The following is a 16498-nucleotide window of genomic DNA, read 5'->3' as shown; positions in this document are numbered from 1 at the left end:
ATGATTTTCTGTTTGCAGATGATTGTGCACTCAGTGGAGCCTCTGAAGTTAAGATGCAGAAAAGTAGGGATCAATTTTCTGCTGCCTGTGCTAATTTTGGCCTAATAATTAACACCAAGAAAACACAGGTGCTCCATCATCCACCACCACACCATCCATATGTGGAACCATTGATTACAACAAATGGAGAAGTTTTGAAGGCTGTGGATAAGTTCACTTTCCTTGGTAGTGTACTTTCCAGGGATGTACACATCAAAAATGAGGTTGATGCACATATTGCCAGAGCTAACTCAGTGTTTGAGAGGCTCTGAAGAAAAGTTTGGGAGAGAAGAGGTGTTAGACTGACTATCAAAACTGAAGGTCTACAGAGCTGTTGTGCTGACTTCATTGTTGTATGCCTGTGAAACATGGACAGTCTACCAGTGTCATGCCAGGAAACTGAATTGTTTCCATTTGAACTGTCTTAGGAAGATTCTGAGGATCATCTGGCAGGATAAGGTACCAGACACTGAAGTCCTTGCTCAAACTGAACTGCCAAGCATTCAAACTATGCTTCAGAGAGTGCAACTATGATAGGTTGGTCATGTTGTTCGAATGCAAAATGTACACTTGCCAAAAAGACTATTTTATAGAGAACTCGCAAGGGGCAGGCAATCACATGGTGGTCAGAAGAAGTGATAAAAGGACACTCTCGAGGTCTCTCTCACAAACTTTGGATTTGATTGTGCTACATGGGAGACACTGGCACAGGACCGCTCAGCATGGTGTACCCGTATCAGAAAAGGTGCTGTGTTCTATGAGCAAAGTAGAATTGAGACAGCACAAAGTAAATGTAGGATGTGCAAATTTGGAGTGTCCACCCCAAATATTCACACGGACTCTCTGTGCTCAACTTATGGTAGAGCATTCTGAGCTCATATTGGTCTGATCAGCCACAGTCAGACACACTGAAACTTGAGTTTATCATGGTGATGTCATTTTGGTCCTCTTTGAGAACAAAGGACAATAACCCACCAATTCTCCACATCATCAAACTTTTCTGAGGCCCGGACCTGAAGGGTTAGAAAAGAAAGCCAGGCTGAAAGTATGAAACCCAAGCAGGGGAAAATGCTATAGGTGAGCAGGCACTTTAGGTGTGGATGAGGAAGGGGACAGAGTCAGATCAACAGTCCCTGCAGGAAGGTTATGCCTTTCTGGGAGGCCATGCCTCCACCTCCTCCATCCTGCTGATCATTACTTTCCTTGAGGTTTGGTCCTCCCAAGCCAGTTAACCTTTATGGGGATGGGGGATGGGGAGGGGATAAGTTGGGAGGCCAGGCAGCACCAGGAACGGCCTGGAGACTTCATCCCTCCTTAGCAATTATCATAAATCATGCCACCAGAGGTTGCCACTTTTGCGGTGGACCAAAGTCATCCAAGTTGGCTGGAAATCAAGAGGTCTGAGTCTTGGTTCCTATTATGACACTAATCTTGGGCCTCTAGAAGAGGATGGAGTTGGACCAGTTTGCCTCTCAAACCCATTCTGTGAGATTTAAGACCTATTTAACTGTCCCAGGTCAGCCTCAGTTTTCCTTCCTGTGTGGTCTTGGACAAATCACTTCCTTTCTCTGTTGCCTCAGTTTCTTCTTTTGTAAGATTGAAGACATGATCTAGGTGATTCCCAAGGTCTCCTCCAGCTCTAACATGAGATTTAGGGGACAGGGTGTGACTTCAAGCTCTCTTTTCATCCCCTTTCCCAGCAGTATCCATCTGTTCATTAAAAGGGTTGTTTTCCACCAATGAAAGTACCAAGACTTCTTGGATGTCAAATATGAGGGGAAAATGTGGATCCCTAACATTTACAGTATTTTAAGGTTTGCAAGATTCAGTACAATTCACCTTATTTGACCCTCACAATGATGCTATGAAGTAGATTCTGTTATTAGCACAGAGAGGCACTAGTGTCTAAGGCAGGATTCAAATGCAAGTACTGTGGACTCCAAGTTAAACACCCTAAGAAGGACAGTTTAAATCAGCAGTGGTCAAATGGGTCCATGGAGGGGAGGGGAAACTCACCCAGCATCAGCCTCAAGTCACCATGGAATCTCTTTCATGCTTCTGGGTGGTGTCTGCTGTCTCCTCCCCCAATCTAAAGGGGACATTTATATTGTTTGTCCTAGATGCCAAAATGCCCAGTGATGGCCTTTCCCCTTTCAGGGCCTGCAGTGTGGAGGGGGTAGCATCAGCCACAGCAGGAATGGATGTCTCTGTCTCCCTTGTGTCCCTTCTCCTCAGTGCTGCCTGAGGCATAGTCTTTTGGAAGATAGTTCTCCCGGAGACTAGCTTATGGGCAGTTGTGTGATGCCCTAGTGGCAAATGTGGCTGACCTGGGGCTAGTCACTGAGGAGGTCCCACCTCTGAGATGGCTTTTCTTTCTTCCTTCCTAAGTCAGTGACCTCCTAGGTCACTGAACCAGAACATTCCCAAAGCTGCCAGCATGTGTTTCCAAGAGGTTTTCTGGGAACTGGCCCCAACTTAGTGGGGAGTTAGAGGAGCCTGGTTCCTGAGGCAGGACAACAACCTCTGTGTTGCAATGATTTCAACATAAACTATTTGGCTAAACTGGGGGTGAGGGGTGGAGCTGGTAGGAGGTGGGTGGGGGTGTTCATGCTCTCTGAATACCGCAAACTGTAGTGCCACAAATTTAGCCGTGCCATCTGAGCAGAGCAATGAGGTTACTGTTTTGTGGTGATTAAAACAAACCCAGAAAAGACCAGAAGAAGAAGGAGAGGGAGAGAAAGACACAGAGAGAGTGGGAGGAGAAAGAAAACGGGGGTGGAGAGGTTTTAGAGTCAGTCTTTGCCACCCTGGTGACAGTTCCCTCCGCAGCCAGAGAGGTGGTGAGCAGCTCAGAATGAAGCTAACTGTGGTCCTCCTGCTTGTGGCCAGCCAGCTGAGTGTCCAGGTTGTGTCTTGGGGGAATGATGTTACCTGCGAGGATGATGATGTCTTCCGAGCTGTGGATGCAGCACTGACCAACTACAATAACCAAAAGTCATCTGGCCCCCAGTTTGTCCTGTACCGAATAACGACAGCCTCGCTGATGGTGAGTGAGTGACCTTTGTGGTCACTTCCTGGGCTCTGTTTGCTGATTGTCCTGTGCTGGTAAAATAATGCCCAGGGGCTCAGCTAATGTTCTTCTGTGGCACCTCCATGCCCTCCTTTCTCAGTGCTCCTTCAATGTCCAACCCACCCATGGCCTCCACACTCACTCTTCCTCTTTCTGTTGTGGGTACCATACACATACACACACACATGTATATATGTATGTATATATATATATCTCCTTTTCCTTTTTTTTTTTAAAAATTTCTTTCACTCATGATGGAATATGCCATCCACATCCAGAGAAAGAACTATGGAGTCTGAATGCAGATGGAAGCATACTATTTTCTCTTTTTTTCCCTCATGGTTTTTTCCCTTTTGTTTTGATTCTTCTTCTATAACATGACTAAGGTGGAAATATATTTAACATGATTGTACATTTATAGCCCTATATCATTGCATGACATCTTGGGGAGGCAGGAGGGGAGAAAGGGGAAAAACCAGGAACTCAAAATCTTATAAAAGTGAATGTTGAAAACTAAAAATAAATACATAACGAAGCAAAACAATAAAAAAAAATCTCGTTGATTTGGTGCTAATACCTAATCTACGAAGAGGTAAAACAGAGAAAGAAAACTATAGACCAATATCCCTAATCAAAATTGATGTAAAAATTTTAAAAATAAAATACTAGCTAAGAGGTTATGGCAACCTATCACGAGGCTCATACTCTATGGTCAGGTGATATTTATACCAAGAATGTAGGGCTGGTTCAATATTAGGAAACCATCAGTATAAGTGACCATATAAATAAAAGAAAACAACAGACATCTGATATGATTTTCTCAATAGATGCAGAAAAAAATAACTTTTGGCAAAATACAACACCTGTTCCTATTAAAAACACTATGCTTTTTGGCAAAGGAATGAAGGGAGCTTTCCTTAAAATAATTAATAATACCTATCAAAAACCATCAGCAAGCATTATCTGTAATGGGAATAAGCTAGAAGTCTTCCCAATACAACAAGGGTGAAGCAAAGATGACTATTATCACCACTATTATTCAATATTCTATTAGAATGTTAGCCATGGCAATAAGAAAAGGAAATTGAAAAAAAAATTAGACTAGACAAAATGGAAATAAAACTATTAAGCTTTGTAGATGATAAGATGGTATAGTTAGAGAATCAACTAAAAATCTACTTGCAATAATTAACAACTTTAGCAAAGTTGCAGGATTTAAGATAAACCTATATAAATCATCAACATTTCTATATATTTCCAACAAAATCCAGCAGCAAGAGGTAGAAAGAGAAATTCCATTTAAAATAACTGTAGACCATATAAAATGCTTGGGGGTCTACCTGTCAAGACAAACTCAGGAACTCTAGACATACAATTATAAAACACTTCTCACATAAATAGTCAAATCTAAACAATTGGAAAAATATCAGTTGCTCAGGGGTTGGTTGAGCCAATATAATAACAATGATAATTCAACTGAAATTAATGTGTGTGTTCAGTGCCATAACAATCAAACTACTGAAATTTATTTTATAGAGAAAGAAAAAATAACAATATTCATCTGGAAAAATAAAAGGTCAAGAATATCAAGGGAGTTAATGAAAAAAAATGCAAAAGAGGGTGGCCTGGCCATAGCAGATCTCAAACTATATTACAAAGTGCTAATCATTCAAACTATCTGATACCAGTTAAGAAATAGAGTACTTGATCAGTGGAATATATTGGATACACAAAACACAGGAATAAATGACCAGAGTAACCTAGTGTTTGATAAACCCAAAGACCTCAGCTGCTGGTATAAGAACTCATGATTTGACAAAGATACTGGGAAAACTGGAAAACCATGTGGCAGAAAATAGGTATAGACCAACACCTTATACTGTATACCAAGATAAGTTCAAAATTGGTACATGATTTAGACATAAAGGGTGCTATCATAAGCAAGTTAGGAGAGCAAGGAATAACTTGACTATCAGATCTATAGAGAAGAAAAGAATTAATGACCGAAGAAGAGATAGAGAGCATTATGAAATATAAAATGGATGCTTTTGACTATATTAAATTAAAAGGGTTTTACATGACCAAAACCAGTGCAACCAAGATTAGAAGGAAAGCAGCAAGTTGGGAAACAATCTTTACATCCAGTGTTTCTGATAAAGGCCTAATTTCTCAAATATGTAGAGAACTGAGACAGATTTATAAGGATACAAGGCACTCCCTAATTGCTAAATGATCAAAGGATATCAATGGGCAGTTTTCAGAAGAAGAAATCAAAACTATATATAGTCATATAAAGATAATGTTTATAATCTCAGTTGATTAGAAAAATGCAAATTTAAAGCAACTCTGAGGTATCACTCCACATCTATCAAATTGACTAATATGACAAAAAAGGAACATGACAAATATTGGAGAGAATGTGGAAAATTTGAGATGCTGATGCATTGTTGACGGAGTTTTCATTTTTCTTTTCCTTTTCCACTTCCTTTTCCACTGATCCACCACTCCATTTCTTATCCAGCATCAGACTGTTTTCTTGATTATCATTTTATAATATAGACCAAAATCTGAAACAGCTAGGCTACTTTCATTCACATTCTTTCATTGATTTTCTTGATATTCTTGATCTTTTGAATTTCCAGATGAATTCTGTTTTTTTTTCTACTTCTACAAAATAATTCTTTGGTAATTTGATTGTATGGCACTGAAAAAAACTAATGGGTAGAATTGTCATTTGTATTATATTGGCTCAGCCTATTCAATGGCAATTAATATTTCTCCAATTGTTTAGATTTGTCTTTATTTCTATGAAGTGTTTGATAGTTGTGTTCACATCACCTCTGGGTTATCTTGGCAGGTAGATAGATTAACAATGGGGAATTTTAAATTTGTTCTTTTGCTAGGTTTTTTTTAATTGCATGAACAATTCATTGATCTGCTCTATCTCTTTTATTGATGTATATATTCAGAGATATATTTTTTTTTTCAAGTACTTCTTTAGCTTCATCTCACAAATTTTGGGATGTTGTCTCATTGTTGTCATTCTCTTTAAAGAAATTATAAATTGTTTCTAGGATTTATTTTTTGACCATTCTTTAGCTTAGACTATTTAATCACCAAACACTTTTCCTTCAAAATGTAAGAAGGCTTGTTGTGAAAGATCCATGTTTCTCTATCCTAATAGGTATTTGCCATATTTTATAGAATGTCTAGATAAGAGCTTGAAGGAATATTAGAGGGCATCTATTTCAAACCCTCTTCTCTGTAATGCATGATGAAACTGTGACCTAAAGAGGGGAGGCAACTTTCCCAAAGTCACACAGAGAAGAGCAAGATTTGAACCCAATTCCTTTGACTCTGGGTCGATTCAATTAACAAAACAACAATAAAACTGTTAAGAACCTCTTATGTGTAAAGCATTGCTCAAATACTGGGAATTCAAATAAAAAACCCAACAATCCTTGGCCTTACCGAGATTGTATTTTCCTAGAAACCAATTCAGATTGCCTTCCACATCTCTTTCTTGAGGCCAAGCTTTATCATTCAAATTTATCAATGCTCACTTTCAATTGTTTTGTTGTTGAATAAATTAATTTTTTTGGCATAAAAATACTTCCCGACCTTGTGTCCATTGTGTTGGATGATGTCAGTTAATTGAATGAAAAAAGAAAGAGACCGGAACTAATCTCATAAAAAGAAAAGCAACACAACTTAGTCATGCCAATTCCACGTACTCCAGGATGTAGTTTTCTTGGACAAACATGAACATGATTCCAGAGGAGAAACAACTAATGGCCGCTATGAGCTTCTCCAGGCTGATCAAGCTCCCAGAGGCCATACATCCTGAACCCCCAAACCATGAATCAATTTTATTAAAAACAAAGCAACAGCTAAGCCATTGTTCTGGAACTACCTTTCCTTATAAGCATACCTCAGATGGGTCTAGTGGATTTTAGTTGCCAGTCCATTGACACAGCATCCATAGGTAAATCCTTGGCTAGCCTTTGTTTGACAAATCATGTGCTAAGGGATGGAACCAAATTGATGCTTCATTCATGCTGGCAAAGAGAGAAAACCAATTATTTGTCCCATGTCATGCAGAATTACAGAGTCACAGAATGTTAGGGCTGAAAGAGAACTTAGAGACATCTAGAGTCATCCCATCATTTACAGATGAAACTGATACCTAGCAGAGGAGAAGATTGTTTCTTAAGGACACAGAACTAAAAAGGAATAGTGTGGAGGTTGGAATCCTGGTGTTCCGATTTGCTGTCCAATGTCTTCCCACCACTCCAAACAGCTTTTAAAAAGAAATTAAAGAAAAATTTAAATGTTCCTTCCCATCCCCAAGAATACTTTATTAGAGACTACACCTTCACAGTTACCCAAATGACTGAGACATGGAGAGAATCCAAGGTTCTACTTTGTTTATCAATCACTGATTTTTTTTTTGTTAATTAAAAAATTAATTTTTCTAATTGGCAAATATTTCACTGTCTCTTCACTAACGGAAAGAAAACCAAGCCAAATAATAGCTTGAGACTTTCAAATCAAATGTGATCAGGGGAATTAATTATAGATGTAGGATTCATCAGGTGATGACTTAAGGACTACAAATGAGGCAGTGTAATGTCATGAGATGAGTGCTATCTTGTGAGTGAGGGGTCCTGGAGTTCTAGACATTGATCACATAATTCCTTCTCTTTTTTGGACCTTAGTTTTCCCACCTACTAAATGAGATGATTGAATTACCTGATTTCTAATTAGATTCAACCAACTTTTGTTAGGTGGTTGCTGTGGGTCAGGGACTGTGGAAGGTGCTGGGGATTCAAAGTCAGAAATGAAATGCGCTCTGCCCTCTGCCACCTTATATTCTACTGAGGGGAAACAATGTGGGGACAGGTAAGTAAAATACAAGAATTGAGGAAGGTAGTGTATTAAGGGATTGGGATGGTGTTCTCATATTCTATGAATAATAAGACCAGCAGAGAACCCGAAGAAGATCAATTCAATCAAACTTGCAGCAGATGTGTGGTGAGAACCTCCTAACAAAGCCCTGGGTTTGGGGGTTTCGCAGATTTGCAACACAATGTCCATTTGCCGTTTCCCATAGGACTCCAGTGAGCACACCGTCAAAATAACCTATGAAGTCCGAGAGAGCAAATGTACGATTGAAACAGGCAAAAACTGGAAAGAATGTAGCTACAAAGATTCTGCAAATCGGGTAAGATTCTTTTACTATCTATCTGTCTATCTACCTATCTACCTACCTACCTACCTATCTATCTATCTATCTATCTATCTATCTATCTATCTATCTATCTATCTATCTATCTATCTATCTATCTTCTTTTCCCTTTGAAATTTGCACTTTGGTGAGAGAAGGAAGGAAAACTCTTCTCATTGGTCTTACAGGACCCAACAGAAGGAGGACAAACTCGAAAAGTATTCTGGTGGTCTATTTTGAAAGTTAAATGGATTTTTTTTCTCTGTGATCAAATGAATATGAGGGGTTTTGTTTTATGTCATGGCTTTAGGCATAAAGGGGAATTGATGAAGGAGTCAATGTTATAACAGTGAGGAAGGCAAGAGATTGATCTTAGAGTCCAGGAAATTGGTGGCTGCTGTCTAAAGGTCTTTTGAGGGTATTAGCTTCTTTCCTTGCTGGAGAATGCTACAATGCTCAGAGAAAATCCAAAAAGTAGGGCTTTAGGGCTAGATTTCTTGCTAACCTACTATATCATGGTTCAATGGTGGCACAGTGGATAGATTGTCAGGTCTGGAGTCAGGAAGACTGATCTTCCTGAGTTCAGATCCAGCCTCAGATACTTGCTAGCTGTGTGACCCAAGGCAAGTCTCTTAACCCTGTTTGTCTCAATTTCCTCATCTGTAAAATGAGCTGGAGAAGGAACTAGCAAACCACTTAAGAATGATGTCTCTGGTTTTAGCTTGCAGTACTTGGAGGGTCCCTAATTCTGTTCATGTGTGTCCTCTCTCCGCTAATTTTATAGGAGGTCTTGAGTAGCTGGGCTTGAAAAATGAATCACCTTGTGGCCAATCTAAACATCAACAAATAAGGAGGATGGTAGACTATAAGTCCAACAAAACCACAAGTCTATCACTGGCTCTGTATTTGTCATTTTGATAGACTTTGCCAGAAGTTGAGTTCCACTGGTAAAACCTACAAGAACCCCAAATTACTAAGCTACTAAGGTACTAATATATAACAGGTAGAGTCCTAAGGTAGCTCATATCCTGGTAAAGGGGAAATACTTCCAGATCTGGGAAGAATAATGCTAAGAAATTCACCATTTATAGTAGCTTTCATTCAATATCTCCCCATAATAGAGTAGGACAAGCCCTGGCTCTGGTTCAAGGCTCCATTATGAAACTTACCTGTACATCTTTGACTTAAATCCAATTATCATCTTTATGCAGATGATTCCCAGATTTATATTTCCAGCTCCAGCCTCTCCTCTGAGCTGCAGTCCTGCATCACTGATTGTCTATTGGACATTTCAAACTGGTTTTCCCAGAAACATCTCAGACTCAACATGTCCCAAAATCAAACTCCTCAACTATTCCTTCTAGCCTTCTGTATTGCTGCCTAAGACATCAGTCTCCAAACCCCCTGCCTTCAGTATTACCCTTGACCCCTCATTGTCCCCTGCCCAAGTTGTCAGACTTTGTTTCTCATTCCCCAACATCGTTTCCATTGGATGCCTTATGTCTGCTCACTCAGTTGCCACCTTCATTCAGAACCTCCCTATTTCTGGCCTAAATGATTACTTCTTAATTGGCCTTCCTACTTCAAATCTCTCACTCTCCTGTCTATCTGATAAATTGTTGGCAGCCATATACCTTAAGTCCAAATATGACCATGTCACTCCTTCACCCAATCTATGACCAGAAGATTCTTCTCAATTAAGTGAGTTTCTGAATCTGTGGCTGAAGACTCACAGTCCTTTCTTTGTGTTTAGGAACAGGGAGAATGCACAACCATAGTGAAGAGTCGGAATGGAAAAGAATTCAATATCATTGAACAGAATTGCCACATCATTGCAGGTATGTGATTAGCCCAACTGTTCCACACAGTGCCAGTGTCACTTTTCATTATGTGGCTTTGCATTAGTAGAGTGCATTGGGGCAGCTAGGGGGCACAATGGATAGTGTGCCAGGCCTGGAGTCAGGAAGACTTATCTTACTTGGTTCAAATCTGGCCTCGGACACTTACTAGCTGTGTGACCCTGGACAAGTCACTTTATCCTGTTTGCTTCAGTTTCCTCATTTGTAAAATGAGTTAGACAAGGAAATGGCAAACTACTCCAGTATCTGCCAAGAAAACCCCACATATGGTTGTGAAGAGTCCAACATGACTGAACGACAACCTTGTTTGTACTATGCTAAGTGATGGAGAAACAAAGAAAACAAGAGAAGGTCCATGTTATCAAGGATCTCGAGAGAGAAAATGAAAATAAATATGTACAAATAGGCAATGTAGGATAAATTCTAAATAATTAATAAAGAGAAGTAACTAGAATGAAGAGGGAAAGGGAAAGACTTCCTGCAGAAGGTGAAATTTTATCTGGGACTTCCAGGAATCCAGGGAAGCCAGGAGATGGAGAGGAGAAGGGAAAACATTCTAGGCACAGGGAACAACCAGTAGAAAAGCCAGAGACAGCTAGATCAAGATGGCAAAAGCACAAGAAGTACTTTTTCCCAGATCACCCAGCACACCTTTCTACAATTTAGAAAATGCACCATACAAAATTCAGATCAGGAAGGTCAAGAAAGGATTACAGTGAATTATATTTTTCAGCCCAGAAAAGCTTAGGAGGACAGACAGAAAGATCTGCAGACGCTGGAGTTGGATCTGCCCAGGAGTAAAGTGGGGCAGCAGCACTAAGGAGCATCTCAGAACCTGGAACTGAAAGGAAGGTTGATACAGAGCACCAGGGCAGAAAGCACTGGGACAGAAAGAAATCCCAGGGGATCCCAGAATTAGCACTGGGAGAAAGTGCAGGTGCCATCTGGCAGCTCTGTCTGTCACTCATAACCCATAACTGGGTCACAGATACAGAGCAGAGAAGTGGATATGGGCAAGTAAGCAGAGTACTTTCTGTGTAGCAAGGAGTAAATTTCAGAAACTTAGTTGTGTGGTTTGAAGGCTAGGAACAGAGCAGGGACTTAGTTTTAACCTTTAGCCCTAAACATAAACCTGCCTTAGAGTAACCAAGGCGGAAGACCAAGACTAAATTCTTGGTTCAGTCATTGCGGATCTACAGAACCTCTCAGTGGGCTGAGTCCAGCAGTTTACTGAAACTCAGTGAAATTAAGTTTGGGATGTATGAACATCCAAGGGGGACTAGCACCTCTGATGTGAAATCTTCCCAACCATTTTCAAGGCTGATCATCCACTTCTGGTGTCCACCTGGCACTCAAATTTCACCCATGGCTTCAAGAAACTGTAGCATGATCAGTGGCCACATCCCAATAGACAGTCTCAGCAAATGAACTAAACTAGGTTGAGGGTAACCAAATGGGTCGCAAACATATTGGCAATTTAGGGAAAGGTGTCTACCCCAAGCTTGTGAAGACTTTCCTAGTTGAATAGGTAGATGAGAACAGTTTGTTCCAGTAACCATGAAGGCAGCTGAAGCAGGTACTGTGAGATACGTAGAGCTTGGCCAGACTCCAAAGACTTCAACATCATCCACCTCATCCCAGGCCATCTCCAGTCAATTTGATTTTTACTTTGCCACTGTACTTGGATAATTCCCTAAGAGAGAGTGAGGCTGATGACTTTGTGCAACTCTCCCTCACTTAAATCCATTTCATGCATGAGTCAAGACATCACTCTGTGATGTCATTGTTCCTCTTCAAAAATGAAGGACAAAAAACAATAGCTGAAACTCAGCCACATACAAGTCAATAGATCTGAACTTAGTTCAGGAACTTGCAGAGCTCAGACCAAGAGGGTAGCGAATAGATCTTTCTTTGGATCATATCACTTTGTGAGCACTGAAAACTTGTAAAGCCTCAGTACTGAGCTATGAGAGCAATAGGAAGACATACAAGGACAGAAACTCAGGCTGTAATACTCTACCAGAAATGAACAGAACACAATACTAATATAAAGTTCAAAGTCAAGAAATAGGATGAAAAAAATGAGCAAACAACAAAAAAGAATCTGGTCATAAAGAGCTGCTATGGTGTTGTAGATATTCAAGATACAAAATGCAGAAAACAACAGTTTGAAATTATCTACAAGCAAAGCCTCAAAGAAAAATGCTGATTGGACACAAGCTCAAAAGAATTCCTAGAAGAGTTAAAGAAAAAGATTTTTAAAAGAGCAAAAATATTTTAATGATGAAACAAGAAAGGTAGAGGAAAAATGGGAAAAATGAAAGCTCTGCAAGAAAGAAATGAAAAAAAGAATTAACAGTTTGACAAAAGAGGTATAAAAACTCACTGAAAGAAATAATTCCTTAAAAATTAAAATTGGCCAAATGGAAGCTAATAATTTCAAGAGATATCAAGAAATAATTACATAAAATCACAACACTGGAAAATTAGGGGGAAATGTGAAATATTCTATCGGAAAAACAGCTAATTTGGAAAATAGATTGAAGAGAGATAATTTAAGAACACTTGTACTAAAAGCAAGGCAATTTTGAGGAGGGACCCGGGGGTGAAGAGAGAGAGGGGGATGAAGAGAAAGGGTGGGAGAGAGAGAAAAAGGGAGAGAGAGAGAGAGAGAGGGAGCAGAGAGAGGGAGGGAGAAAGAGAGAGAAATGGGGAAAATAGGACGGAGGGGAAATGCATGGTAATCACAATTTTGAAAAAATGCTTACAGCCAGTGCTTCTGATATAGATCATTTCTCAAATATATAGAGAATGGAGTCAGATTTTTAAGAATACAAGTCATTCCCCAGTTGATGGTCAAAAGTTATGAAAAGGCAGTTTTTAGATGAAGAATCAAAGCTATCTATAATCATATGAAAAAAATGCTCTAAATCACTGTTGATTAGAGAAATGCAAATTAAAACAACTATAAGGTACCACCTCAGCCAATCAGATTGACTGTATGACAGAAAAGAAAAATGACAAGTTGGAACACTAAAGCACTGTTGGTGAAGTTGTAAACTGATCCAGTCATTCTGGAGCACAATTTGGAACTATGCCCAAAAGACTATAAAGCTGTGCATACCCTTTGACACAGGAATATCACTGCCAGAACTGTATCTCAAACAGATAAATAAAGGAAAAGGATCTATATGTACAAAAATATTTGTAGCAGTTCTTTTTGTGGGGGCAAAGAACTGGAAATTGAGGGAAAGTCCATCAATTGAGGAATGACTGAACAATTGGGGACATACGACTGTGATGAAATGCTACAGTGCTATAAGAAGTGACAAGGATGATTTCAGAAAAAGCAGACTTACATGAACTGAAGCATACTGAAGTAAACAGAAGTAGATGAACAGCATACACATTAACAACAATATTGTAGGATGATCAACTGTGAATAACTGAGCTATTCTCTGAAATGCAAAGATCCAAGCCAATCCAAAGGATGCATGATGAAAAATGCTATCCATCTCCAGAGAAAGAACTGATGGAATCTGAATTCAGATAGAAGCTTACTTCTAAAATAGTCTTTATTTTTCTTAGTTTTTTATCTGTATTTTCTTTTTCCACATGACTAGTATGGAAATGTTTTCTATGACTACATATGTATGATCTTCATAAAACTGCTGATCTTGTGTTTTTCTTCTCTTTCAATAAAGCTCATGATGTAGTGGTGGAAAGTCATGTCCCGTGCCTTGGATGTTTCCATCTCATACCAATCAACAGTTCAGATTTGGAAGCAGTTTTGAAACACACTCTTCAATCTTTTAATGAGAAATCTAAGCATGAACACCTCTTTGCCCTCCAAGAAGTCGTGAGTGCCTCGAGACAGGTTTGAATGTCGTTTACTTCTTCACTTAATATAGTTTTTATACGTATATCTTAATAAAATATTTTACTAATAAGTAATCAAATGACAAATATTTCATTAAAATAAATAATGAGTGGAGAATAGATTAATAATAAAATATTTTATAATAAAACGCATACTTATTTTACACATATATATGAATATTTATATGTACACAACATACACATGTATATATAAGCATATACATATATGTATTATGTTAATTGTATAATATGTAGAGGTATTTTAATTCTATACATAAAATATGTGATATGTGTCCTAACATGTAATCTGCACACTTACATGGAGCGCAGCATAACATAGTGGATACACAGCCAAGGTTGGCACTAGAACAATTAGGGTTGGAGTCCTGCCCCTAACTCATCCTGACTGGGTGAATCACTTAACTTCTCAGTGATTCAGGCAGGTCCCTAAGGTACAGAGAAGGGGCTGATCTGCAGGGATTCACATATCTACATGTATGTTGTTTAAGAACCTATGTCTAGATGGGTGTAAGAGCAGGATGCTGATTGAGTCAATCAATCAACTCACCCCACTCCAACTTAAAGTAGGCTATAAGCTACTAGATACCTTAATGAGGCAAGAACAAGTCTTCATCAACCAACCAATAAAAAACTTTAGATTAAGTTGTGAAAGGAGGATAAACTGGAGTGACTGACTGTTGAAGGGAACAATAGGACTGGCTGAGGAGACTTAGTCACTCCCTGTGGGTTTCCTATAACATAAAAGTCCAGTGTAAAACTAAGACAAAGAGATTCTGAATCAAGAGAAATTTGGAGGGCAGGGCAGAGAGGAAGGAGTGGAGCCAGAAATAACAGGGACAACCAATGAAAAGAGAAAGAGAAAGAAAGATCAAACTATGGCGGGGAAAGATGGAAGAAGATCCTGTGCCTATAAGCATCTTGGAGCAGAAGCTTCACGCTGATACCACCCAGCAGGGAGACTGACCTCAAGAACAGAAGATGTTCCAGGAAGTTCTTCCACTTCCTCTCCCCAAACCTATTTGTTAACAGTCTCTGTAAAACACTCTGTTGATCCTTTATGCAGATATTTCTGGCACCCTGAATTTTTGTCTCAATCACAAAGAAGAGACAGATTTAAGTATAAATAAAGACGCAGAGCCAAGTTTCTTTAGCTGAGAGATTCCTGATAACATTGAAGTCTCTGGTTCTGGCCTTTTCCTAACCTACTTTGTGCCAGGTGCTAAGGGTAGAAAAAACAAAAGCCTCTACCCTGAAGGATCTTACATTCTAATAGGAGATAGAATCAATGCAAACCACCTACCCAGCAGATTTGAGGTAACCTTGGAGAATCAAGCACTAGTAATTGACAGGGACCAGCGAAGACCCCATAGGAGAGATGCCTGATGGACAATATTATGCTGCAGCATTGTGCCAAGGAAGACTTGAATGGAAACAGTGATATCATAGACAAGACCAAGAAAAGGTGTGACTGGAGTAGGAGGTGGGCCACCCAAGGGAGAGTCTGGGCTAACAAACATCCCCCAGTGCCACCCAATCCAAGGGAATGGTCAGAAGAGTTCAAGGAAGACTTCTAGTGGGTTGGGTGGATTTTCCACGGAAGGGCATGCTCCTTGGAGAAGAGGAAGGGGCTTGGTTCCATCTTTACCATTGGGATGGTAACCCAATCCCATGGGATGGGATAGTGGACCCCCTGAAATATTTAGATATCTGTGTAGATATCAATAGGATATGCATATGTATATAATAGGATATGCACATGTATATATGTGCACATGCATATGCACATATATGCACAAATAATAACAATGTTATAAAAATATTTTTTAATAACATGCAAATTTAATATTTTAATAATATCTAAATTTAAGATATGCAAAGCATTTATGTATGTTATCTCATTTGGTCCTCACAGCAACCCTGCGATGTAAATGCTATTATTACCCCACTCCCCTCATTCGGAGCATATGAGGAAAGGGAGACTGAGAGAATCTAAGTGACTTGACCAGGGTCACATGGCTGCTAAGTATCTTAGGCAAAATTTGAACTCAGATCCTCCCGATTTCAAGTCCAGTCTTCTATTCCTTGAGCCACCTAGCTGCCTTTTAAATATCTTCTAGGATGTCTCCATGTCACAGATGCATGGATCACTGCATTTCCCTTCCATGTCTTAAAAGAAAAAACATTTCAGGGGTGTTGGTAAGTAGCCACCTGCCCTCTGGCATCCTTGGTCCCTAGCTTAGTACTTGGCTCCTAGTAGATACTAATAACATGTTTGTTGATTGGTTTCACCAATAACAGGCATAATAACAGGCAGTAACAGACAAGAAGGCATTCCTTCCTTCGACACATTCAAGGAGATAAAGATCAAATGTGAGGTTCAAGGAACCAAGTGATTTTTGGAGA

General features: G+C 39.4%; 1 protein-coding gene across 1 annotated transcript in view; it reads left to right on the top strand.

Annotated features, from left to right (window-relative positions):
* Window positions 1-2652: 2652 nt before the first annotated feature.
* The window catches only part of KNG1 (kininogen 1), a 28211-nt gene continuing 14365 nt past the window's right edge, over window positions 2653-16498 (top strand). The window contains exons 1-4 of the mRNA XM_072618712.1: window positions 2653-3085; window positions 8223-8333; window positions 10090-10174; window positions 13900-14072. Coding sequence (XP_072474813.1) covers window positions 2894-3085; window positions 8223-8333; window positions 10090-10174; window positions 13900-14072 — 561 coding nt within the window. The 5' untranslated portion in view covers window positions 2653-2893. The remainder of the gene's footprint in view (window positions 3086-8222; window positions 8334-10089; window positions 10175-13899; window positions 14073-16498) is intronic.

This window comes from Notamacropus eugenii, chromosome 6 (assembly GCF_028372415.1).
Source record: "Notamacropus eugenii isolate mMacEug1 chromosome 6, mMacEug1.pri_v2, whole genome shotgun sequence".
Taxonomy (NCBI): Eukaryota; Metazoa; Chordata; class Mammalia; order Diprotodontia; family Macropodidae; genus Notamacropus; species Notamacropus eugenii.
This window is presented reverse-complemented; position numbering and strand designations above follow the sequence as displayed.